Source organism: Mastigoproctus giganteus, chromosome 12 (genome assembly GCF_048544385.1).
Source record: "Mastigoproctus giganteus isolate SK-2022 chromosome 12, ASM4854438v1, whole genome shotgun sequence".
Lineage (NCBI taxonomy): Eukaryota > Metazoa > Arthropoda > Arachnida > Uropygi > Thelyphonidae > Mastigoproctus > Mastigoproctus giganteus.
This window is the reverse complement of record NC_143586.1, coordinates 1,742,083-1,768,629: the sequence shown is the minus strand read 5'-3', so window position 1 is coordinate 1,768,629 and position 26,547 is coordinate 1,742,083. Positions and strand designations below refer to the sequence as shown.

The following is a 26,547-nucleotide window of genomic DNA, read 5'->3' as shown; positions in this document are numbered from 1 at the left end:
TTTGTTCACATACTGCTTGGCTGCTCATTTATACTTGATACATTATTCATCAAGGTTGCAAATTAAGGCCACCTGCTATCTGCTGAGAAGCCAGCTCACTCTGAAATTAGCCTTAGCAATGTCTTTGAGTTATTATTATTATTGCTCTTATATTATTTCTCCCTTATTGGGCATTCCACCTCTTACTATTATCATTATTATTATTATTATTATTAGCCATAAGGTGCAAGGAAGCCTGTGGCTTTTGCTGCACCAGCCAAAAAAAAAAATTCTGAGTCACTATGTGAGAGAGAGAGAGAGAGAGAGAGAGAGAGAGAGAGAGAGAGAGAGAGAGAGAGAGAGAGAGAGAGAACAAAAGTCAGCAGTAGAAGGGAATCACCAAGAAAGAGAAGAATGATGATATACAACTCAGGATGTGTGTTCAAGCTGATACTCACCAGATGTGTTCCCTAGGGTTAGACCATATTTTAATGAATAATGGAATACATCCTGTGGTGATATTATTCAATTAAAAATAATATCATTAATGATTTTAAGTTGACTCACAGATAACAATGTCATTTCTAAAGTAAGCATAACCCAAGACAGAAAAATATTACACAGAGAAGCATTTATTCTGAGATTATTTCAATACTAGCATTGAAATTTAACCCAGTCCTTTACTTTATTAAAGGCTTAAATAGTAATATTGCAACATTCAAATTTAGCAGTTTTATTTCTTTTATGTTTTTTTAGCCAAATAATTACTGGGTTGACACATATATACAATTTTTCACATGAACATTTTTTTGAAAATGTAGTAACAAAGTCCAGTGAGGTCTCACTTAGTTTAAGCTGTTTAATGTTGTGGGAGTACTATTTACTGTCTTTTGCAATAATAGACTGCTTATGTCATTGTCAATGTATGGAATGATCTACTAATGTGTTGTTATTTGTTTTTATGTGCTTTATGCAGTACCAAGTGCCTTCACCCAATATTATTGTAAGTATATTTTAGTATATTTATAATTTTATAACAAAATGATATTTTATGCTGTACTTGCATTGTGTGTGTGTGCGCATGTGTGCATACAAGAGTTTTGCTTTTTTTTATTTAAAATTTTAATGATGTTTCAGAAGGTTACTGAAACATCATTAAAACTTGTACCATTAAAATAAGTGATCCATCATTAATTGTATGGTGAAGTTGTTTATTAACATTCTCATGCCTCCTGCTCTAGGATATCATGATATCATGATATCCTAGAGCAGGTGGCCAGGGGCCCAGTTCCCCCACTCTTCAACACTTTGGCCACTGTTTTGATAAGACAGGTGGTCCTGGGATGGCTCACCTAAGATCAATCAGCTAGTGTGTTTGCCTGTCAACTGTTCAGAAGCCATGAGGACAATAGTCCCTTGGACCATTGTCCTCATGGCTTCAGGGACCATTTATAGCATTCATCAGTGAATACTGTGAATCCTGATAATGTAATTATTCTGCTGAGGTGCCAACACGGATCCTACCAGATAATTATCCTATCCTACCATTACCCTATCCTACTGTTAGGATAGGATAATGGCATTATCCTATCTGAAACAGATAATGTTGGAATGGAACACTTGAATTGCCTGAAGAGTGTTCTGAATTGAACAGAATAAATGTTTGTGCATTCTAATATTGGAATCTGTTCTCCATTAAACCCCTCATCCTTACCTTTGACTTGCCAATGTCTCCTAATTCAATCAAAGCTAGAGATCTTAATATCGGCCCAGTACTTCCATATATAACAAATCCTCTAAGGTGCTTCAAATGGCAGAAATATGGATAATTGCAAATGGCCTATTATGATGCTCTTGAAAGTGCTGTGTGGAGCAAAGGACCAAGAAACTACTATACATTCAGCTACAAAACTGATATGTATTAACTGTCAAGGAAAGCAATCCACTTACTTCCAAGCATGAAAGGCTAGAAAGAGCAAAAAGAGACACAAAGATTAAAGGCAGAACTAAACATATTGTGCTGGGGGCAAGAAAATTGGTGAAACCTGTAAATGGTGATAAACCTTCACATGCTCAGTAGGTTTCAGGGAAATGTTTCATTGGAACACAAACCGAAATGACTATTCCACCCAAAGAGTCATTTATTCCCATCACACACTATTTATTAACCCAAAAAAACACACACAGAAAAATGAGTCAGCTGCCTCTGCTATATCAGTACATCCTGCTGCACCTGTACCAAAACCCAGTGGTACAGGTGCAGCAGGAAGAAGATTCAGTCTTGGAATTCATTGCGATGAAAGAAATGGGCACAGACAGCATCCATAATTCCCCAAAAAGGTTAAATACAAGGCTGAGAAAGCCAAGTCCTCAGCACTTTGGACACCAGCCAATGGATCCTCCAAGCTCAAATGATGGCTGTGCTGTTTCTTTGTTTCTTGTATTCTTTCGACCTTTTGAACTCCTATGAATGTGTGATCGTCCCGGAATGTAAACAGAAAATGTAAATGTATATTGTAATTACTATGGATTCTGGTGAAATGTAGATGACATCAAAGTCCTCCTGCAAAGTTACATAGGAGGAACTTGATGCAAGCAAAATGAACACCCTATTTTGCATAACATAACCATCATCCATAAACATAGAACCTGGAATGAATCTGCCCATGGTGGATTGCTATCCCTGTGGGCAACTAGTGGGCAACACAAGGATAGCAACCAATTGCTATACTTGTGTGCACCATTTACCATCAATGTGAAGACAGTAGCAATTCTCCTTACAGTAGGGTTTCATTGATAGGGTACTCTGTCTATTTGCCACCTAAGACTGACATCTGCAGACAGACCCTGATGATTTCATTATGCAGTTGCCTTTTCCTCTCTTACTTTTCATGGATTTTAATGGATTATAACACCCTCTGGGATACTGATGACATTAATGGAAGAGAATGAGTCCTAGAGCATCTTTTCACTGACAATAATCTCTCACTTTTAAATGTGTGAAATAACACCTTTTTTTCCACATGCTTACCCATGTGTTCTCTGCCATCAATTTTTCTGTTTGCTCCCTTTCTCTTTTCTCATCACTTATTTGGGAGGCAGAGACCCCCTCCCCCAACAGAAGTAATTTTCCCTGTGATAGCTTCATTACTTAGTGGGAGATGGTGTCTTCCCTTTAGGTTATCCTACTATTTGATTGATCAGGCTGATTAGAATGCCCTTCATCATCTGACAGAGTTTGACATCACTACAGTCAGTCAGTAGCCTATCAATAAGGCAGTGACATACAGCACACAAAATATTGTCCATGCAGCTGTAAAAACATGTTGTTTTTGGACAAAAATACTGTCCAAAAACATCTATTGTTTTCACCATTATCAAAACCATTATAGCATTAGTAGAGGCAAGCTTATGCAGCATCAGCCAAAAAAAAAAAAAAAAAACTCCCATTTCACCCCTCCATTGGTTCCAAATGCCTGTCCAGCTCAGCCTTAAATTTATTTAGGCTATTAGCTTCCACAACAAAAGATGGAAGCTTGTTTCACCAATCAACTACCCGCTGGCAAATTTCCACACCTCTATTCTACAACTATCTTCCCTTAATTTGAAATTGTGCCCCCTCAGGTTCTTAGTCTGAGCAAGAGGAAGAATCCCATCAGCATTCAGCTTGCTCAACCCATTTCAAGGCCTTATACACCTCAATCAGATCACCTCACAGGTGCCTACTCTCCAGGCACAGCAATTTGCAGAACTTAAGCCTTTCTTTGTAAGAACAACCCTTTGTTCCCCTCGCTAATCTTGTTGACCTTCTTTGTACTCGTTCTAGCAACTTTACATCCTTCCTAAAAACGAGGCCTCCAGACCTGTACACAGTACTCTAGGTGTGGCCTGACCATTGCCTTGTATAATGGTATAATTCTGCTAGAAAAATTCTTATATAATATTGACAAGACTCCATGACCTGCCCTGGCAGCCCGTCTGCACTGCTCAGCAAACTTCATATTTGACTGCAAAATTACCCCCAGGGCTTTTTCACTTTCCATGTCCCTGAGTGTATTACCACACAATTGGTACATTTCTCTTTTGTTATTGCTACCCATATGCAGTATTTACATTTGTCAATGTTAAACTTCAGTTCCCACCTCTCAGCCCATCTGCTCAACTTTTCGAGATCCTGTTGCAGTAGCATACTATTATTACTGTCATTAACAACCCTGCAAACTTGGACATTAAACCTGATATATCTTCATCAATATCATTGATAAATATACAAAACATCAATGAGCCCAACATCGAACCCTGAGGAACTCCACTAATAATATTTTTCCACGAAGAGCAGTGTCCATTGATTACCACTCTTTGTCATCTCCCACACAACCATCCTTTTATCCATTGTAGCAACTTACCTTTAATGCCATACCTCTCCAATTTGGGTGTGTGGTGCCTCTGTAGCCAGGTGGGCAGGAGCAGCAGTGTGTAGCACACGTTTCTTGATTAGACTGGGTTCAAGCCCGTGACCACCAAATACAGAGGATGCGGAAAGATCAGGGAATGAACACCGCATATCCCCGGAGCAATATGGCCCTAGTTGCTAATGCTCCTAAAAACCAAATAACAACATCTTCAATTTGTACAGCAGTCTTCCATGTGCAACAGTATCAAAAGCTTTCCTGAAATCCAAGTATATAATATCAAAATTATTTTTGGCATTCAGTTCCTTTGTGACCACATTGTAGTATCCAGTCAAATTGGTCAGAAATGACCTCCCTTTAACAAACCCATACTGTGTCTTAACTATTACTGCAGCCTTGTCTAGATGACAAGGCTGCAGTAATGCTTCTTTAACCAGTGATTCCAAGGCTGCAGTAATGCAAAGCTTCTTTAACCAGTGATTCCATTATTTTCCCCAGAACAAAAGTTAAACTAACAGGTCTGTAGTTACTTCTGTCATCTTTTGAACCCCCTTTATGAATTGGTGATACATTTGCACACCTCCAGTCAACGGGAACCTCCCCTGAGTCCAAGGAAGATCTCATAATTATGGCTAAGCGTTTGCTTACTTCCTTTTCTGCCTCCTTTAATATAACTGGATAGATTCTGTCCACCCCAGGTGCCTTCCTTATGTGTAACTTCAACAATTTTTCCTCCACTTTGCTCTCAGTTATTACAAAATCACTGATTCCCTGTTAGAATTTATTAAACTTCTGGCATTCCCCTCAGTGAATGACTTCTCTTGTGTGAATGTAGATGCAAAATACTCATTCAGTTTATCAGCTACCTGAGCATGATCATCAGTGGTCAACCCAGCTATGTTAAGTGGTCCAATCTGATTCATGCCTTTGCTTCTACAGTTTACACAAGTAAAGAACTCTTTGCTGTTTTTCTTTGCATCCTATGCCAAAGATTTCTTGTAATCTGCCTTCTCCTGCCTAATCTCGTTTGTGACTTGATTACAGACTAGTTTATACATGCCATAGGCTTCTGATTGATACTTTATATGCATCCCTTATATTCTGCTTCTCTGCCACGAGCCTCATTAATTCATCTGACATCCATAGAGTATTACTCCCTCTGGTTGCCTCTCGAACATGTTGCTGTAGAAAACAGTCATCCAGTGAATCCACAAAAGCTGACTAGTGTGCAAGTGACCAATCCACAAGTTCCAATCAATATCTGGAAAGTTAAAATCCCCCATTATAAGACATTGTGATTTACTGGCACACTATTTCTCTGCACAATTGCTCATTATACTCATTAGATGCATTAGGCCTATGACACACTTTTACTCCCATTTTTTCTTTCCCAGTGCTTATTTAACATCAAACAGACTCAACATTGCATTTTCCACCAACATCAGTTGTATATACTTCGTTAGATTTAACTAACAGCATAACCCCTCCTCGCTTCCTGCCCTGTCTATCCTTCCTGTACACATTGTACTCCCCAAATTCCAATTCTGCACTGCTTATATCTGTGTGATACCACGTCTCTGAAATCCCCACAATATCTGCCTTTGATGTCTTGACTAGCACTTCAAGCACATCAAATTTATTAACTATACTCCTAGCATTGGTGTACATGCAAGTATACATGCACCTGTTCTTCCTCTTAGTTACCCTAAAAGCAACAAAAAAAGGCTAAAAAAAAAAAAAAACCTTGGGGGATATTTTAAAGATATTCTAGAATGTTATGTTTAATAAATTAGCTTTTATGTGCATGCACTATGAATGCTATATTCGATGTCAGATTTCGAAAGAAATCTTGGATTTGCTTTACATGCTCTATTAACCAGGCAACCATCACTTAGCCACTTTGAACAAAATCCAGAAAATGAAGGGAAAGTACATTGCACCCTTCATCAGTCCTGGTATATAATGAATGTGATATGGCAGACTCTTTTTCTAACATCTCAGGATCCGCATAGTCTTCTTCGGATTTGCTGATCCTTTCAAGAAAAATGAAAAAGAAGCTCTTAATTTTACATTAATGCAATCTTGAGTCAGTGTAGTGTGAAATAAGCACTTGGAAAGGGAAAATGAGAGTAGGCGTGTGTTATAGGCCTAATAAATCTGATGAGTATAATGAGTAATTGTCCAGAGAAATAGAGTGGACCAGTAAATCAGAATGTCTTATAAAGGGGAATTTTAACTTTTCAGATATTGACTGGAACTTGTGGATTGGTCACTTGCACACTAGCAAGAATTTTGTGGATTTATTGGATGATTGTTTTCTCCAGCAACATGTTCGAAAGGCAATGAGACGGAGTAATACGATTCATCTAATTTTCAGCAATGATTCTTCATGTGTTAAGAATCTTCAGATAAAAGAACCACTAGGTGGCAGTGATCACAGTGTACTGATGTGGGATTTACTGAAAGATGTAATTACCATCAGGGGTAAGGGGAAAGGTTTTTGTTTTCGTAAAGGTGACTACAGTGGTCTCAGAGAGTTTTTAAATTCTATAGAGTGGGATCAACTGATGATGTTATAAATGGTGAATTCTAAATAGGAAGCCTTCAGAGACTTAATCTTGGAGGGTGCTAGGTTTTTTATACCAACTAAGAAACACTGTTCAAGATTTAGGCCTAAATGAATGTCAGATGAATTAATGAGGCTCGTGGCAGAGAAGAAAAATGCATGAGATGCAAGCATATAAGCAGCTAGTCTGGAATAAAGTCACAAAGGAGGTTAGGCAGGCAAAAGAGATTACGAGAAATCTTTGGCAAAGGATGCAAAGAAAAACAACAAAGATTTTAGCAATAGCATTAGTATTAGTAGAGGCACATGATGCAAGAAAGCAAGCTTATACAGCATCAGTCAAAACAAAAAAAAAAAAAACCTTCCCATTTCGCTCATCCATTCATTCCAAATATTTTTCTAGTTCTATCTTGAATTTATTTAAGCTTTTAACTTACACAACAACAGATGGGTGTTTGTTCCAACAATCAACTACCCAATGGCTAACAGCAAACTTCTACACATTTATTCTATGTCTTTCCTCAGTTTGAATCTATGCCATCTCAGGTTTGTAATCTGAGCAAGAGGAAGGGTCCCCTCAGCATTAAGCCTGCTCAATCCATTCAAGGACTTATACACATCAATCAGATCACCTCACAGGTGCCTAGTCTCCAGAAGCTGCAATTTTCAGAACTTAAGCCTTTCTTCATAAGAGCACCCCTTTGTTCCCTTCACCAGCCTTGTTGCCCTTCTCTGTACTTATTCTAGCAAATCTACATGCTTCCTAAAATGAGGCTTCCGGACCTGTATGCAGTACCCAAGGTGTGGACTAACCATTGCCTTATACAAGAGGATAATCACCTCCTTATTCTTGCTTGAAAAATTCTTGTATATCATTGACAAGACCCCATGACCTACTCTGGCAGCCTGTCCGCACCACTGTCAGAAAACTTCATATCTGACTGCGCAATTACTCCAAAGTCTCTTTCATTCTCCACTACCCTGAGTGTAACACTACTTGGTTGGTACATTTCTCTGGGGTTACTGTACTTTGCATTTGTCAATGTTAAACTTCAGTTGACACTTCACAGCCCATCTACCCAACTTTTCCAGATCCTTTTACAGCAGCATACTGTTATTAACAACCCTGCCAACATTTGTATTATCTGCAAACTGACATTAAGCTTGATATACCCTCATTAATTAATATCATTGATAAATATACAAAACAACAATGGGCCCAACACCGAACCCTGAGCAACACCAATAATAATATTAGTCCACGTAGAGCAATACACATTGATTACCACTCTGTCTTCTCCCACTCAACCATCCTTTTATCCATTGTAGCAACTTGCCCTTAATGCCATACTGCTCCAATTTGTACAGTAGTCTTCCATGTGCAACAGTATCAAAAGCTTTCCTGAAATCCAAGTATATGATATCAAAATTATTTTTTTTCATCCAGTTCTTTTGTGACCACATCATAGTATCCAATCAAATTAGTTAGACAAGACACCCTTGATTTTGTTTGCTTTATTACTGCTGTCTTTTCTCAATGATACTGCAATGCTTCTTTAACCAGTAACTTCATTATTTTCCCTGGAACAGAAGTTAAACTAACAGGTCTGTAATCACTCATGTCACACTTTGATTTCCCTTTTTGAATTGGAGATACATTTGCACATCTCCAGTCTGTGGGGACTTCCTCTGTGTTCAAGGATGCTCTCATAATTATGGCTAAGGGTTTGCCTCCTTTAATATAACTGGATAGATTCCATCTATCCCAGGTCCCTTTCTTATGTTTAACTTCAACAATTTCTCCTCCGCTTTGCTCCCAGTTATTACAAACTCATTTAACTCCCCGTTAGAGTTTGATAAACATCTGGCCCTCTCCTCCTTGAATAACTACTCGTGCATGAATGTAGATGCAAAATATTCGTTTAGTTCAGCAGCTATCTGAGAATGATCATCTACAAGCAAAACATTGATATCAAGTGGACCAATCTCATTCATTCTCTTCATTTTAGAGTTTATATAATAAAAGAAGTCTTTGCTGTTTTTCTTTGCATCCTTTGCCAATGATTTTTCATAATCTGCCTTTGCTTACCTAACCTGCTTTGTGACTTGATTACAGACTAGCTTCTATCTACCATAAGCTTCTGTGTCGCATGACAATTTATGTGTATCCCATGCATTTTTCTTCTCTGCCTCATGTCTCATTAGTTCCTTTGACCTCCATTTGGACCTAAACCTAGAGCAGTGTTTCTTAGTTGAAACAAAAAGCCTAGTAGCTTCCAAATTTACTTCCTTGAATGCTTCCCATTTAGTATTTACTGTGGTAACATCCTCAATTGGTCCCACTTTATATAACCTAAAAAATCTCTGAGACCACTGTAGTTGCCTTTATGAAAGCCCTTTCCTTCACTCCTGATGTTAGTTACATCTTTAAGTAAATCCCACATCAGTACACTGTGGTTGCTGCTACCTAGTGGTTCCTTTATCTATAAATTTTCTTAATGCATGAATAATAAATAATCACTGCTGATAATTAGATCTGGGTGGTTGGTTGGTGGAACAGACTTCCATTCCTTGTCGTGGAAGTTGATAGCCTAAATAAGTTTAAGGCTCAGCTGGACCGGTATTTTGAATGAACAGAGGGGTGAAGGGGAAGTGTTTTTTTTTTTTTTTTTTTTGGCTGATGCTGCATAAGCTTGCTTTCTTGCATCAAATGCCTCTACTAATGCTAATGCTATCTCCATCTTGCTGCCTCTCTAACATGTTGCTGTAGAAAACAATCATCCAATAAATCCACAAAGGCCTTGCTAGTGTGTGAATGACCAACCCACAAGATTCAGTCTATATCTGGGAAGTAAAATCCCCCATTATAAGACACTCTGATTTACTGGCCCACTCTGTTTCTTTGTATAATTGTTCATTGTACTCATCAGATTCATTAGGCCTATAACACACTCCTACCCTCTTTTTTGCTTTCCAGTGCTTTTATCACACCAGACTGACTCAAGATTGCACTGTCCATCTATGTCAACTGGATGCACTTCCTTAGATTTTATGTTTCTTAGCTAATAGCATAACCCTTTCTCCCTTCCTATCCTAGCTATCCTTTCTGTACACATTGTACTCCCCAAATTCCAATTCTGCATCCCTTATATCTGAGTGGCACCACGTCGCTGATATCCGAACAATATCCCCCTTTGATGTCTAAACCAGCACTTCAAATTTATTTACTATACTCCTAGCATTGATGTACATTCAAGTATCATTGCACCAGTTCTTACTCTTAGTTACTCTAACACATCCCACGTATTTACTTGTTTCATGACCTCCTGCAATTCTTGAATTCCCCAGCAATTGGCTTTCTGGACTTCTGCTCATTCCAATAGGAGCAGTGCAAGAATCATTTCTACCCTGTGGGTACTGTTAATCTGTTAGTCTGGGAATTTCTTTACTTTTTTAAACTCTAGAAGGAAAGGAATGAATCAGATTGATCCACTTAACATAGATGGTTTGACTATTGATGATCATGCTCAGGTAGAATAAACTGAGTGAATTTGTGAATTTGTAGTAACAGAGAACAAAGTGGAGGATGAAATTGTTGAAGTTAAACCTAAGGAAGACCCCCCCCCTGGGGTGGATGGGATCTATCCAGTCATATAAAAGGAGGCAGCAAAGGAAGTAAGCAAACCCTTAGCCATATTTATGAAAGCATCCTTGGACTCAGGGAAGGTCCCCATGAATTGGAGATGTGCAAATGTATAAAGGGGATCAAAGGGTGACACAGCTAATTACAGACCTGTTAATCTAACTTCTGTTCCAAGGAATATAATGGAGTCACTGGGTAAGGAAGCAATACAGGATCATCTAGACAAGACTCAGTTTTAGTTCAGACAGAGCATGGGTTTGTTAAGCAGAAGTCTTGTCTCACAAATTTCATTGGATACTATGTTATGGTCACAAAGGAACTGGATGCAAAGAATAATTTTAGTACTTGGATTTTAGGAATGCTTTTGATATTGTGGAACAGTATCAAAAGTATAATTTTTCTACAGTAGTTTTCCATGTGGCTCACGGACGACTACTGTACATTGGAGTAGAATGGCATTAAGGGAAAGTTGATACAATGGATAAAAGGATGGTTGAGGGGAGAAGACGGAGAGTGGTTATTACTGGACACTGCTCTTCATGAACTAATGTTATTAGTGGAGTCCCCCGGGGTCCCCCAAGTGGACTCAACACCAAACCTAGGGGACTTGAGCCCATTGTTGTTTTCATTATTTATCAATGATATTGATGGAGGTATATCAGAGTTGTGTAAGTTTGCAGACGATACAAAGGTTGGAAAGGTTGTTAATGACAGTAATGATAGTACGCTACTGCAACAGCATCTCGAAAAGTTGAGCAGAACGGCTGAGAGGTGGCAACTGAAGTTTAACATTGACAAATGGAAAGTACTGCATATGGGTAGCAGTAACCCCAGAGTAACATGCCAACTGTGTGGTGCTACACTCAGGGTGGTGGAGTATGAAAAAGGCCTGGGGATAATTTTGCAGTCAGATATGAAGAGTGGCTAAAAGAGTGGTTCATGGGGTCTTGTCAATGATATATAGGAATTTTGCTAGCAGAGATAAGGAGGTGATTATCCCCTTGTATAAGGCAATGGTCAGGCCACACCTTGAGTACTGCATACAGGTCTGGAGGCCTCATTTTAGGAAAGATGTTGAGCTGCTAGAATGCGTACAGAGAAGGGCAGAGAGATTAGTGAGTGGAACAAAGGGTTGCTGTTACCAACATATGCTTAATTTCTGCATGTTGCATCTGGAGACTAGGCAACGGCGAGGTGATCTGATTGAGGTCTATAAGGCATTGAATGGTTTGAGCAAGTTCAATGCTGATGGGATTCTTCCTCTTGCTCAGATTCTGCACCTGAGGGGGATAAATTCTAATTGCGGAAAGACAGTTGTAGAATAGATATGCAGAAATTTGCCTTTAGCCAGCAGGTGGTTGATTGCTGGAATAAGCTTCCATCTGTTGTTGTGGAAGTTGACAGCTTAAATAAATTCACGGCTGAACTAGACAAACTTTTGGAGTGACTGGATGGGTGTAACAGGACCTTTTTTTTTTTTTGGCTGATTCTGTATAAGCTTGCTTTCTTGCATCATGTGCCTCTACTAATGCTAATACTCATCTTATATGGTACTTAGAATCAAATGATCTCCTCTTCACCATTCAATACAGCTTACAAAGGAGTAAGCCACTTTGGATCACTTAGAATGGAAACATCTGTTGAGATTGAGAATTCCTGGTGTCTGTATTCTTCAGTATGGAAAAGAATGTGGCACAACTTGAAGATCTGGCATTTAAAAATATCTTTGTAACCTTGGTTTAAAAGGTTTAAAAGGTCACCTTCTCATTTTTATTAAAAACTTTTTATTCCTTTGATTCTTCCAAGTTTGTGTACATTCTCATCCTATTTTCCAAGAGTTGGGAGTATTGCAAGGATCTGTTTTAAGTGTTATGCTCTTTTGCATTAAATTAAACTTCGTTACTGAACATGCCCTCTTTGTGGATGACTTTTCTTTCCTAGTCACGCATGTGGCTCTTTGAAAGACAACTGAAACAAGCTTTCAATCATCCCAACTCCTGGACAATGACTAATGGCTTCAAGTTCTCACTGCAGAAGACCATTTGTATATGTTTTTGTCACAGACAACCATCATTCTGAACCTAAATTGAGTCTTTGACAAAATGCTATTCCCGTAGTGGTGGAGATGAAATTTTTGGAATTTGACTGCACACAAAATGATTGAAAGGACTGAATGTTCTTCATTCCCCTCTTCTGCTTTATGGGATGCAGATCAGTGCACTTTACTCTGTCTGTATCATACACTTGTGTAATCAAAATTAGAGGTCTCAGGTATATCTGTCTACTAGAATTAGTTTCCTTTGGTAGCTTGATTCCATCCAACATCAGGCTATTAGTATTGCTACTGAATCATTCAGAACATCTCCTGTCCAAAGTCTATAAGTGAAAGCAAATGAACAAATATGCTTTTAAACTGAAATCCTTGCCAGAACATCAGACTCCATGTGAAGATCCACTTTTAAACCAATGGGAAAATTGGTATAAGAGGCATCCAAGTTGCTCCAACACTAGAGAAGTCTCCCCTCCACCCTGGCTTACTCATTTTTCTACCTGCAACTTCTACCTTAACAACTGGTGGAAGCCTAACACTCTATCTTTTCTACCTGCAGCTCTACTCAGCACACTGAGCTGAACTGTTCTCACTTCTTGCCAGTCTACACAGAAGCTTTGAAGTCAGAAGGATCCGTGGGATCTGCTGCTGTCTTTCCAAACAACATGATCTTAGTATTCATATTAGTTTTGTTTGTTTGTTATGTGGTTTTTAGCAGCATTAGCAACTAAGGCCATATTGCTCCGGGGATATGTGGTGGTCATTCCCTGACCTTTCCTCATCCTCTGTGTTTGGTGGTTATGGGCTCGAACCCTGGTCTAATCAAGAAGCGTGTGCTACACACTGCTGCTCCTGCCCACCTGGCTACAGAGGCACCAGTCATTCATATTAGTAGTGGCAAATGATGCAAGAAAGCAAGCTTATACAGCATCAGCAAAAAAAAAAAAAAAAATCAATAAAAAAACTTCCCATTTCACCTATCCAACCATTCAACAATTTTTTCTAGTTCTTCTTTGAATTTATTCAGGCAATCCACTTCCACAACATCAGACATAAGTTTATTCCATCAATCAAACACCTGTAGGCTAAAGCAAACTTCTTCATATCTATTCTGCAACCGTCCTTCCTCAGTTTGAATTTATGCCTTCTCATGTGCATAGTCTGAGCAAGAGCAAAGACTATGCACAGACTATGCACAGTCTGAGCAAGAGCAAAGATTCCATCAGCATTGAGCTCATTCAAATCCTTAAACATCTAAGTCCAAGAAGATTTCAATGCAACTCTGTAATGAATAAAAATAAGAAAAAAAAATGCATGACATTTATTCATCTTCGGCTATTGTCAATCCACTGCAGGATGAAGGCCTCCTCAACACTTTTCCAGCAACTGTGATCTTGTGCTTTCTGTTGCCATTGTATACCAGCAAATTTCACAATTTTATCAATCCACCTCATCTTTTGTTTTTTTCTTGGGCATTTAGAGTCAAGTGGTATCCATTCCAAAATTTGTTTGGTCCATCTATCATCAGTTCTTCTTGATATGTGACCTGCCCATTTCCATTTTAAGCACTTTGTTCTTTCAATGATGTCACAGATGAATCCCTGCACATTTTTTTTTGGTATCTTTTGGTTATGTTCAAAATTTGGCCTTCCATTCTCTCTGTGTGACCCTTAGTCTTTGTAAAGCTTTGGCATTCAATGTCCATGTTTCACAACTATGTTAGGAAAGGGAAGATATTTTAATCAAAAACTTTTCATTTCAGACAGAGCGACAAGTTTGTCTTGAAGACTACATTAAGCTTTACAAATACGTGCCATCCCAATTTTATGCCCCATTCAACTTCCATCATGATGTTTCCATGTTGAAATTTCTTGTCTAAGGTAAACATATTTTTCTACTTCTTCTAGTTCTTGTCAATCAGCCATGATTTTCTGTGGTCCAGCAAATTTGTTGAACATAACCTGTGTTTTCTTGATATTCATCTTCCAACTGAACTTCTTGCTCTCAAGCTGCAGCTCTTCAATGTTTTGCTGCAATACCTCCATATCATTGGCAAAGAGAATGATATCATCTGCAAATCATAAGTGATTCCGGTAATCTCCATTTACCTTGAGTCCTTTATTATCCCAAGTAGCTTGCAAAATATTTCTTCTAAACAGGCAGAAAATAGTTTTGAGGAGATTGTTGTTGGATGCCTTTTTCTGTGCTGATCTGAACTTTATCATTGTTGTACTTTATCTGAACTTTATCATTGTTGTACTTTATCTGAACTTTATCATTGATGCAGTTGCCCTTTCATATATTGATCGGAAAATATTGATGTAAGCTCTGCCTACACCTTGATTGATTAAGGTGTTGATTACTGCCTGTTTTGTGACTGAGTTGAATGATTTTTCATAGTCGATGAAATCTATACCTAATGGAAGGTTGTATTCATTGTGCTGTTCTAAAACTTGCTGCGCTGTTTGGATGTGATCCTTTGTACTGAAACTGCTGCTTCTGAAATCTGCTTCTTCTTTTGGTTGTGCTGCATCAAGTATTGTGTCTGTTCTTCTTAAAGGTATCTTTGTGAAAACCTTATAGACAACTGGCAATTGGTCGATGGTTTTTCAGATCTGCCTTGTCACCCCTTTTGTGCAGTAGGATGGCTTCTGAATTTTTTCATGCTTCAGGTACTTTCTTAAATAGAAAGCATTTTGAAAATAGTCAGCTAGAGCTGTACATACTGGCTGGCCTCCAGCTTTCAACATTTCAACACCTTTATGGCACCTTGACCTTCTTCTACCAAAATTTCTGGTAGAGCTTCTGCATCTGGAGTTGGATCCTGTTGTCATTCTTTAACCTTATAAAGATTTGAATAAAATTCTTCCACTCATTTTAGTAATTGTTGTTGGGTTTTTGTCATTGTGCCATCATCAAGCTTCTATAGGCAAACATTTGGCTCTTGTGTGTAACCGTTTTTCATTTTGCTTTCTTTATCTCTTGATTTTCTTCTAGTGTTCTTCTAGTGAGATAAATATTGAACTTGTGCATTTCTTCTTTTATGTACTTTCTTATGGTCTTGGACATTTCTACATATTCTATCATGTTTCTTATGTTACCACTTTGCTTCATTTCTCATCACTTTTTTTCATCATGGAAATTGTTTCATTTGAAATTATGATCGGTTTTTCTTTCTATTGAAGTACCATAATTGTATGGTACTTCAATATACAATAGTTTGTATATTGAAACTTCAATATACAAACTATTGAAGACAATGCATTGGCATTGTCTTCAATAGTCTGTATATTAGAGTTGATCATACCCTTTCACTTGCATACCAGAATGAATGAGATCTTTATGTTTTTGAGAATTGGGATCATATGATTTAATTACGTTTTCAGTTTTTTTTTAGCTAAATTACTTGAAATTGTTCATGACCTTTCAGCAGTATATAAAGTTTTCAAAAACAAAAAAAAATTAATTTTTTCTTTTTCTTTTATTTATTCATTCTTTTAATTTTTAATCCCTTTCAGGAAAAAAGAATGAAAAGCTCTTTTTGTTTTTTTTTTTTGGTAAATTATTCAGTTTTGTGAAGAACTGGCATTAATAAAATTTTTTAACTGTGTATTTCTAAATTTTAGGGTGAACTAGAACAGCAGTTATTACAAGCCAATCCCATACTTGAATCATTTGGAAATGCAAAGACAGTGAAGAATGATAATTCATCAAGATTTGTAAGTGCATTCATTGCATATTTTTTTCAAAGTATACTACTAGACATTATTAGTTTCAAAGAGATTGAAAAAGTTTCTTTGATGCCTTTGAATTTCACTTTTTTTCTAATTTTAAGTAAATTACCTTAAGTTAATCATAGACTTTCAGTATTTTTCCAGGAAGAAAGAATGAGATTTATTTCTTTTTATTTATTTATTATTATTTTTTTTTGAGAATTGAGATTAAAGATTTCACTACATTGAATTTCAGTTTGTTTTCCATTTCAAGCTAAATTACTTTAAGTTGCTCATAACGTTATAGCAGTATGCAGATTTTCAAAAGAATTAAGACATTTTTGTGAAATGAGGTCATGTTATTTCTGACTATTGATAAATTTTAACTTATGCAGGATAAATAAATATCTCATATCCTTTAGTATATGGGATATTTATGTATTTTTATACTAAGAATAAAAATTAGATATAATTTTAAATATCTTTCTACATAATTTCATTGTGTTTTGTTTCTGTATTCTGTTAATGACAGTTTGAGATTAAGATCAGTTTACAGTAGTCTGCTGAGTAAAAATAATGATCCTGTATATACTTCAGCTTGACCACTAGTGGCTTGAGGATTTTACAATTAATTACTTTGACAATGAATACAATTGTATTCATTGTCAATGTAATCCCAGATTAATATACTGTGATCACTGTAAACTAATCCCACACTGCCTCCTAGTGCTTCTTTTCTCTGCAGATTTTTAAATCACATCAGGAGTATTGCTTTCTCTTATTACCTCTCTGACATTGGTGTAGAAAACAGTCATTCATTAAATTCACAAATATCTTGCTATTGCGTGAGTTGCCAATCTACAAGTTCCACTCAATATTTGGAAAGTTAAAATCTTGTTTTAGCTTTATAAGACATCTGATTTTCTGGTCTACTAATATAGTTTTTCATTATACTCATCACAATCATTAGGCCTACAACATATTGCTACCCTCATTTTGTTTTTAAAATGCTTGTATCGCACCAAACTGACTCAACATTGCACTGGCCAGTCGTGTTGATGGGATACACTTCCTTATATTTTATGTGCTTCTTAACTAAGCATGTTACTTCCCTCTCTCCTTCCCCCTCCCGTTCTGGCAGTCCTTTCTGTAAACATTGTATTCCCCATATTGACAGGCTTCTGCGAGGTGATCTGATAGAGGTGTATAAAGCCTCGAATGGTTTGAGCATGCTCAATGCTGATGGGATTCTTCCTCTTGCTCAGAATAATCACCTGAGAGGGCATAAATTCAAATTGAGGAAAGACAGATATAGGATAGAGTGAGGAAATTTGCCTTTAGCCAGCGGGTGGTTGGTTGGTGGAACAGACTTCCATCCCTTGTCGTGGAGGTTGATAGCCTGAATAAGTTTAAGGCTCAGCTGGACAGGTATTTCGAACGAACAGAGGGGTGATGTGGAAGTGGTTATTTTTTATTTTTTTATTGATTTTATTTTTTTTTTTGGCTGATGCTGCATAAGCTTGCTTTCTTGCATCAAATGCCTCTACTAATGCTAATGCTAATATTCAAATTCTGCATCTCATATCCTGAGTGACACCAAGTCTCCCTTATCTCTACAATGTTTGTATTTGATAATGAGTACTTCAGATTCTTCAAATTTATTCATTACGCTTTTAGCATTAGTGTACATGTGAGTATACATGCACCTATTCTTATTCTTAGTAACTCTAACATAGCCAATGTATTTGCTTGTTCCATGTGGAACACCAGCAGACTTAAAATTCCTGATTCTTTTTCTCCAGACTGCTGCATATTTTACCTTTAACTGCGACTACTGTTAATCTGTGTATTCCCACAGCTAACAGTTTTCCTGCTAATTCGCACTGTGAAAACTTTTACTTCATGAACCTTGCATAGTCTCTCCAGGGCCAAATTTATTGACAAATTTATTATGTCCTACCCCCCCTATTGTGTGTGTGAGTAGAATTGCAGATACTTTCAAATTTAATTCTAGTTCAAAACATTTTCTGTACTTGTTGAGTAAATACCCATATCTCCTGCTCTGAACATTTGGTAGCAAAGTGTACAACAGTATCACCTTTTGTGCCCTTAAAAGGTGACAGCTGCTTTACAATTTCATAAACTTTTGCCCCTGGCAGACATACCCTGGTTCTCTTCCTCCTTTCCTTTTTACTGAACTTATTTCCCTCTTGTCTGATAATAGATTCACCAATGACAGCTACCTCCTGCAGGACCAATGATTGAATATTGTGACCTACTTTGCACCCTACTGTCAAGGATCTCATTTTGTTCTGTGCTACATGAATGTAGTCTCCAGTATTGTGCTGGCCAGATGAGTGCTTGAAGAGCTCTGTATTATTTATTTGAGAGCATCAACTCTGTCCCTCAAGCCTTCACATAAGCCCACTAGAATGCTGACTTGGTGCCTAAGGTCTTCACATCAGGGGTAAAGAGAAGGGTTTTTGCTTTCGTAAAGGTGACTACGGTGGTCTGAGACAGTATTTAAATTCTGTACGGCGGGAACAACTGATGATGTTACCAAAAGCAAATTCAAAATGGGAAGCATTCAAAGAATTTATCTTGGAAGCTACTAGGCTCTACATACCAACTAAGAATATTGTTCAAGGTTTAGGCCTAAATGGATGTAAAATGAACTAATGAGACATGTGGCAGAGAAGAAAAATGCATGGAATACATATAAATTAATGGGTAACATGGAAGCTTATGATAGATATAAGCTGATCTGTAACCAAGTCACAAAGGAGATTAGGCAGACAAAGGCAGATTATGAGAAATCCTTGGCAAAGGATGCAAAGAAAAACACAGAGAGTTCTTTACCTATGTAAACTCCAGAAGTAAAGGGATGAATCAGATTGGTCCACTGGATATTGATGGTTCAACTGTTGACGATCCTGCTCAGGTGGCTAACAAACTAAATGAGTATTTTGCATCTACATTCACCAATGAGGAGTTATTCAGGGAGGGGAATGCCAGAGGTGAGTAAACTCTGGCAGTGAACTGGATGCCTTTATTTCTCATTATTGTTAACAGGACTGTTGGCTGTTGCAAAAAAGCTCTGTTTTATTGCCAAGTCCTGCGGATCACAAGTTGGGAAACACTGGTCTAGAGACCATTTAAATATTTATCATCTGTTCTTCAATTTTTATATTTTTTGACTGATTCTGAAAGCATGGAGACAGCTTGTGACATATTACAATTGACCCCACGGAGGGAATTGTTTGTGATATTTATTTGGCTCAAAATGTCAAACCAAACAGTTAGGTAGCAGATAAATTTTGCTTTAAAAGTTTTTTTTTCAATGTTCAAGAATTCAGACCCTAATTTTTTTATATAGAACTCCTTTTACAAACTGTTCACTTCTTTCATGTTGATTGAGAGTGATATTTTTTGTTTCTATTACTATTTTTGGTTCTCCATAAACTTCAATACCTTGAACTAATGCCACATTGGCTCATTCCTTTAACCAGCTCTGGATGGTGGGTTTTGGCAGTATTTCCCTATTCTTCTGTATCTTTTCACCACAACTCATATGTCTAGTAGTGGTTACATCCATTAGGATAATGCACCATATCAAAAAGCATGGATCATTTTAAAATGGTTCCAGGAGCATCATATGATAACTTTGCCATTGACTTGATGATTCATTGGATCTCAACCTGAATGAACATCTGTGCGGTAAGGTGGAAAAAATGTCTCTGACAGGAATCTACCACTATCCAATCTGAGGACAACTGTGGGATGCAGTCCAGTCTTTCTGAGCCAGCATCCCTATGGGAGCACTTTCAGAACATTGTTGATACCATCCCCCAAAAAATCTGAAGCTTTTTTTGAGGGCTAAATGAGATTTTATTCACTATTATATTAGGTCAGCATACCTAATAAATTGGCCACTCAGTGTACTTTGTTATTTGATTTCTCAAATGTTATAAATTAAGTTAAAATAAACATTTGATTGAATACTTGAGGTAGAGATCATTCTGTTGAATAATTACAGGAGTTATGTTCATTTTTATGCATTGTATATGTACATACATACACAATTATTGATCCAGTATTTGCAGGTATATTTTATGTTCATATGTTTAATGTAGTCTTTTATTTTGAACAGGGAAAATTCATTCGAATCAACTTTGATACTTCTGGCTATATATCAGGTGCAAATATTGAAACCTGTATCCTTTTATGGAATGCATTTCAAATTAATAGAATTAATTCATATTCTGTAAAATCTTATTTATGGTTTTTTTTAGAGGACTGTTAAAAAAAAGGTGGTTCAACTGCAGAAAAGTGTAAATTACGGGAAATGAACAAAGCAATCTGATTGTTACTTTCAATCTTTTAATACACTGAAAATAATCAGGGCTAAAAAGAAGCAAGGTAAAAAATAATATTAATGAATATAATAATTCTTAAGGAAAAACTTATTCCCAGCACTTTAAATTTGCTAAGAACTTTTTTGAGGCATATATGTCTTTTAATTTCAAGGTATAGAAGCTACAAAAAATATTTATAACTACAATATATTAAAAAAAAAGGATAAAAAAGCACTGTGGAAACATCCTTGTCTTGGCGAGGTTAAAGGGGTTTAGTATGAAAAGAATCCAAACACATTTAACATTTTAAAGCATTTATTTATTTTTTTGACGGTGTCATGAATTTGAGGTTGTAATACATGTTCAACAAGTAATTTACTTACAATGGGTTTGTGATAGCTAAAATATGATGCATACACTTGAGATTGTAAAGAGTGTAAATGTCTTTGAAACACAGCATCAATTATAGTTCCGTGATTAGTAGTCGATACATATCTAGAGGTATTTAACATTAGTCCAAATTTATTTTCTAAGAACTCAGTCAAAGGTTTGGATTGAGTATCTGCAAAATTAACATTGAAATCTCCACTAAGTATCATTGGTATTCAGTCGCATTGCTTGTGAGAAAATTGTTATACCAATGCAGCTCCTTTAATCATGTAAGGAAGTAAAACAAAATGGATGACTTCAATGATGTGTTTGATCTTTTGATTAGGTGAAATGTAAATGACTACCGACAGTATTGTTTGACCATCAAAATGAAGGCATTCGGCTGCACAAATGTCACCAAGAGGTCTAACCTCATGGATTTGCCAACAGTTTGCCGATAAATCACTTCCATATGAGTATGATTTTTTCTCTTATGATAAGCTGCTACACCACCAGCTTGTTGATCTTCTCATTTGAATTGAATGACACAATCAAAATTAGGTATGCTTACTTCTTCTTTGTTATTTAGCCACATTTCAGAAAGTAGAAGTCAATTGGATTGTTGTGTAACCGCATCAGTGAGATTGTCACTGTGAGCACGTAAACTTTGACAATTTAACATTAGAATGGAAAGATCTTGTCGTTTACTGATGAACTCGTATAAAGTATCTTGCATGGTAAATAGAGGATTACTCAACAACCTGGTCATTTCAGCTTGAAGTGCAAGAGTGGATGTAGCATTTCTCAGTCCATGATAAAATTTCTTTTCTCCATGCAACAATAATATAAAGCTCATTTGATATCAGTAACTTGAGATAATGCAACATAAACTAGTTGTTGTTCATGACATTTCTCGTATTCATAAACTATGAAATCGAAAGTATCTCCCTGAGATTTGTGGATGGTAATAGCGCAAGCCGGTATTAGTGGAAAACAATATCGTTTAGCCAAGGTCATTCTGTTGTTATTCAATGAAACACTTGTACTTCTTGCGATCGGTATGGCTTTTAAATCGATTTCTCTAGCCATAGCAAACTGAGAAGCCTTCATTCTAGCAAGTTGACCCACAGCAGAAGATCCTGGAAATTTCAACCAAAGGCCTTTAATACAATTAGTCTCTTCATTATATTCAAATACATGCCAGTTTTCCTAAAGCTTCTTAGCCAGACCATCGGACATCAATATTAGTGGTTATCAAGTATGGTTTGCCAGTAAGTAAAGGAAGTTGATGCGGTAATCCGCCGGTGTCTAATATTGCCATTTTATTAAGTTTTTATCACACGTGAATCTCACATTCTGCATCTCTGCACCCGACAAATATGTCTTGAGCAATCGACATAATGGTATCTGAAGATGAATTTAACACAGAATTGTTATAATTGTTCACAGATTTATTTTTCAAAAATAAATGAACACCATCAGAACACAAATTGTCCACTTCTTCTTTGCTCACAAATCTTGACTTGATAAGTTCCTGTTCATTGTTGGTTAACTGAACACCATTTCCAATTTTAGTCAACACTCTCGAGAATTCTGAATTCGACTATCTCATCACTTCATTGAGTTCATAATATTGTAACCCATGCCAAAGATTGAGGCCTGCAATGTGTTGCTTTATCTGTTAATAAATAGGCATTGCTTGTATTGGGTGTGTGTGGGGGGGACAGCTGTTGCAAATCACCAATCAACAAATGTCTAATCCACCAAAATTATGAACTACACGGCTTATAATTTGTCGCAGGCGAACATCTATCTGAGATAAAAGTTCAGCTCCAATCATACTAACTTTGTCGATAATTAAAACATGTACATATTTGAAAAGAGTACAATATTGTTGAGCAACTTCATAAGACAGAGGTAAATTCTTTGATATCAAAATTTTCAATGCAGTGTGCACAGTAGTACCATTAATAGCTACAGAAACTTTTCCAGTAGAAGCACAAGTTATATAAGTATTGGTGCTAGTAAAGCGATTATAAACTTCCTCAATAATCGAATCACAAACGTCTTGCCACAGCAAACAGGGCTAGGAATATTTGGATAGGTTGACGCTTAGGTTGAAGTAAAGTATAAATGACATGCAATAAAATTCCTTCCTGTTTTAAATTAGCTTTTTGCATTAAATCCCAAAACTGATCATTTGGCATTAAATTTTCTCATTTCTTTGCTATTGTAGCAAGCTGATTTAAAGTTGCTAGTTGAAGATCGCTATTCATTTCACCTGTATGGGTGTTCATAGAAATCTTTAAATGGATCGGCATCTTCACGAATCAACATTGCAAAGTTTTGAATATCACTGATGACACTGCATTGGCTTGTCAGTATGGTATATTTCATAGCAGATCTCCATAGTTTTGTGAATATCTAAATCAGATTCATAATTTTTTTGATGTTCTAAAATAACTTGTTCGTGTTTATCATACAAAGCGAGAAATTTCATTTCAGAAAGTATTTCCTCTTCTTCACTTTGAAAAGGTAAATGAAGAGTAACTATCTCTTTTATATTCATTCAAGTCATTGGCTATTGGATATTGATGAAGTTGATATTCACATCCCAAAGTATAATTGGCAATGAAGTCAGCTAAAGTAACATTTTCTAGTTCTGCAGGTCTTTTCTCATACTTATTAAACTAATTTTATTTCCAAATTTCGGCACAATTGTCACCTAGGTTTTCTCATTATATTTCATCATTCGATTTTCTATTACTCTGTCGCTCGATAGGCCACATGGTAGGTATATAAGTTACAACAACTGAACCCTCAGACATTCGTTGATGAAGCAAATACCAAGCAGCCTCTTGACTAGTAATTTTTGACAGAGTTGAGCATGTCAATCTTAATTTTCTTGTAATATCAATGATGAATATTCGTTCATAATTTCAATAATTTTACATAGTATATTGCTAATCCTGTGATTGGTAGCTTGGATCCTTTTGTCCTCTTTATGTATTTGATGACACAAGCTGCATAAGAATATACTTCTGTGATGAGTTTAATATCCATGTTAGATTTTAAAACACTAAACACAAAAGGATTGAAGGGGTTATGCCATTTTTGATGGGGTTCTCATTTCAGAAAGACTTTTGGTTGAGTAATACCGGCTCAAAGTAAATCGACATAATATGATTCCAAAAATATGATTTTCTTTAAAGAAGTGATCAATTCTAGTACATTCGTTGTCCTCTCAATTCTTCCATAATTTCTTGTATTCAACATTATATTTTACTCGTCGAGTGTCATGGGAATTAAAATCATTGTAGATCGTGATGGGATAAATGGAGCTTAAAAACAACAAACCAGTTTGTCAGTAGCTTGGATCCTTTTGTAACAAGTAAAAGTATGTTTATGAGTTTGGAGTTTGATATTACCACAGACTTTTGCAGTAGAAATGGAGATGAGTTGATTTAACATAGCTATTGTATAGGTTCTTTAGGAGCATTATTAAGCCAGAAAAGAATGTGAGCATGTGGACTGCCACAATGTTGAAATTTGATCTATTTAAAATAGTTGACAACGTAATATTGTTGAAATGGACTGAAATGCTTAGACTGAAGTAAAGTTAAAATACAATCCACGAGTTTATTAAAATGAATCACACACATTACCGCATCTTCATTAACTAATGTTGCCTTTTCCATAAAATGAAGAGCTTCTGCTTGCTCGTCAGGGATATCCAAACTGTTGTGTTTTAATTTGTATAAAATTTTTAGCAATTTAGGCCAACTGATTTTGTTTGCACCCAAGTTAAGAAGAACGTAGGTTTACCCAATTATCTGATCATTGCAAACAGATCTCTTTTATGTTGTGTCTGGTAATAAATTGAATTAGGAATCAATTTCAAAATGCCAAATTGTTTTCAATACAGTTATTGATGTATTCTTGAGATTGGATTTGTTCTTTGGATTTGTTGGATTTGGATTTGTTTGAGCTTAGTGACTTTTCCAACGTTTTAAAATCAACTGTTAACGAATCTCAAGTTCTTAGTCTCATTATTTTCATGGCCATATAAAGACGATGATAAGCCATCATTCCACACCAATCTGAACGACGAAGTTCACTCGATACCATCATTAAAAAAATGCTCCACAAGGAGGATTCCAAGTTGGATGAATAATGAAGTTGCCAAATTACTTGAGCAGAAAAATATAGCATGGAAAAGTTACAGAGCAATAAAAAGTACTGAAGCCTACAACAACTACAAATTGATCTGTAATAATGCCACTGAAAAGGTTAGGCTGGCAAAGGCAGATTATGAGAAATTCACTGGCAAAGAGGGGGATAAGGAAATCTTCACATATATATAAATTCAAAGAAGAGAAGGACAAACCAGATCGAACCCTTATGTAATGGATGTGGGCTAGTATTAGATACCCCAGTTGAAGTTGTAGATGAACTCAACAGTTACTTTGCATCAATTTTTTACAGAAGTAATACCCTTCACATCAATGAGAAATTCTGGGAGTAAAGTTAAAAAAAAAATGTAATTAATGATGTTGAAATTTCACACATTTATTTAATGAAAAAACTTTCGAGCCTACAGGCCAGTAAGGCTCCTGGGGTTGATAGCATTTACCCTATAAGGCAGGTGGCAAGTGAGTGCATTGAATCATTGAGGCTAATTGTGAGAGCATCACTGGACTTGGGAGTGATTCCGTTGGATTGGAAAACCAATGTATCTCCAATACATAAGGGCGGTTCTAAGAGTGAAGTGGGAAATTACCGGCTGGTTAGTCTTTTTTCAGTAGTACGAAAAATCATGGAGACTATGATCAAGGGTGGAATTTAGGATCACTTAGATAGAAATGGAATTCTGAAGGATACTCAGCATGGTTTTGTTAAGAGTAAATTATGTTCAACTAATCTGGTTAGCTATTTTCACAGGGTCACTCAAGAGTTGGACTTAGGGAATAATTTTGACATTATTTATTTGGATTTCAGCAAAGCATTTGACTCAGTCCCACATGAGCAGTTACTTTATAAGCTGGAACAGGTTGGAATCACAGGGAAAATCCTTAGATGGATAGCAAGGTGGCTTCAGGGGAGGCAGAGGTTTATAATAAATGGCTATTTCTCAGGTTTGGTTGATGTAAGAAGTGCGGTTCCACAAGGATCAGTATTAGGACCACTGTTGTTTTCGATTTTCATAAATGACATCGATGGAGGGATAGAGGGCGTGATGTCTAAATTTGCAGATGATGTAAAGATTGGTAGAGTAGTGAATGATTGCCGCCAAGCAGAGCTTCTTCAAAATGACCTAGGTAGACTTCAGAGATTGTCAGATAAATGGCAGCCATGCTTTAATCCAGCAAAGTATAAGGTATTGCACCTGGGGAACAATAACCCCAAAATAACTTATACACTTGGCAGAGTTGAACTAAAGCTGGTAGTGCAGGAAAGGGA

General features: G+C 36.7%; 1 protein-coding gene across 1 annotated transcript in view; it reads left to right on the top strand.

Moving 5' to 3' along the window:
* LOC150076628 (uncharacterized) overlaps positions 1-26,547 on the top strand; it is a 1,101,557-nt gene that overhangs the window by 211,993 nt on the left and 863,017 nt on the right. Inside the window, exons 5-7 of the mRNA XM_090386980.1 lie at positions 956-982; positions 16,277-16,369; positions 20,514-20,577. Coding sequence (XP_090243106.1) covers positions 956-982; positions 16,277-16,369; positions 20,514-20,577 — 184 coding nt within the window. The remainder of the gene's footprint in view (positions 1-955; positions 983-16,276; positions 16,370-20,513; positions 20,578-26,547) is intronic.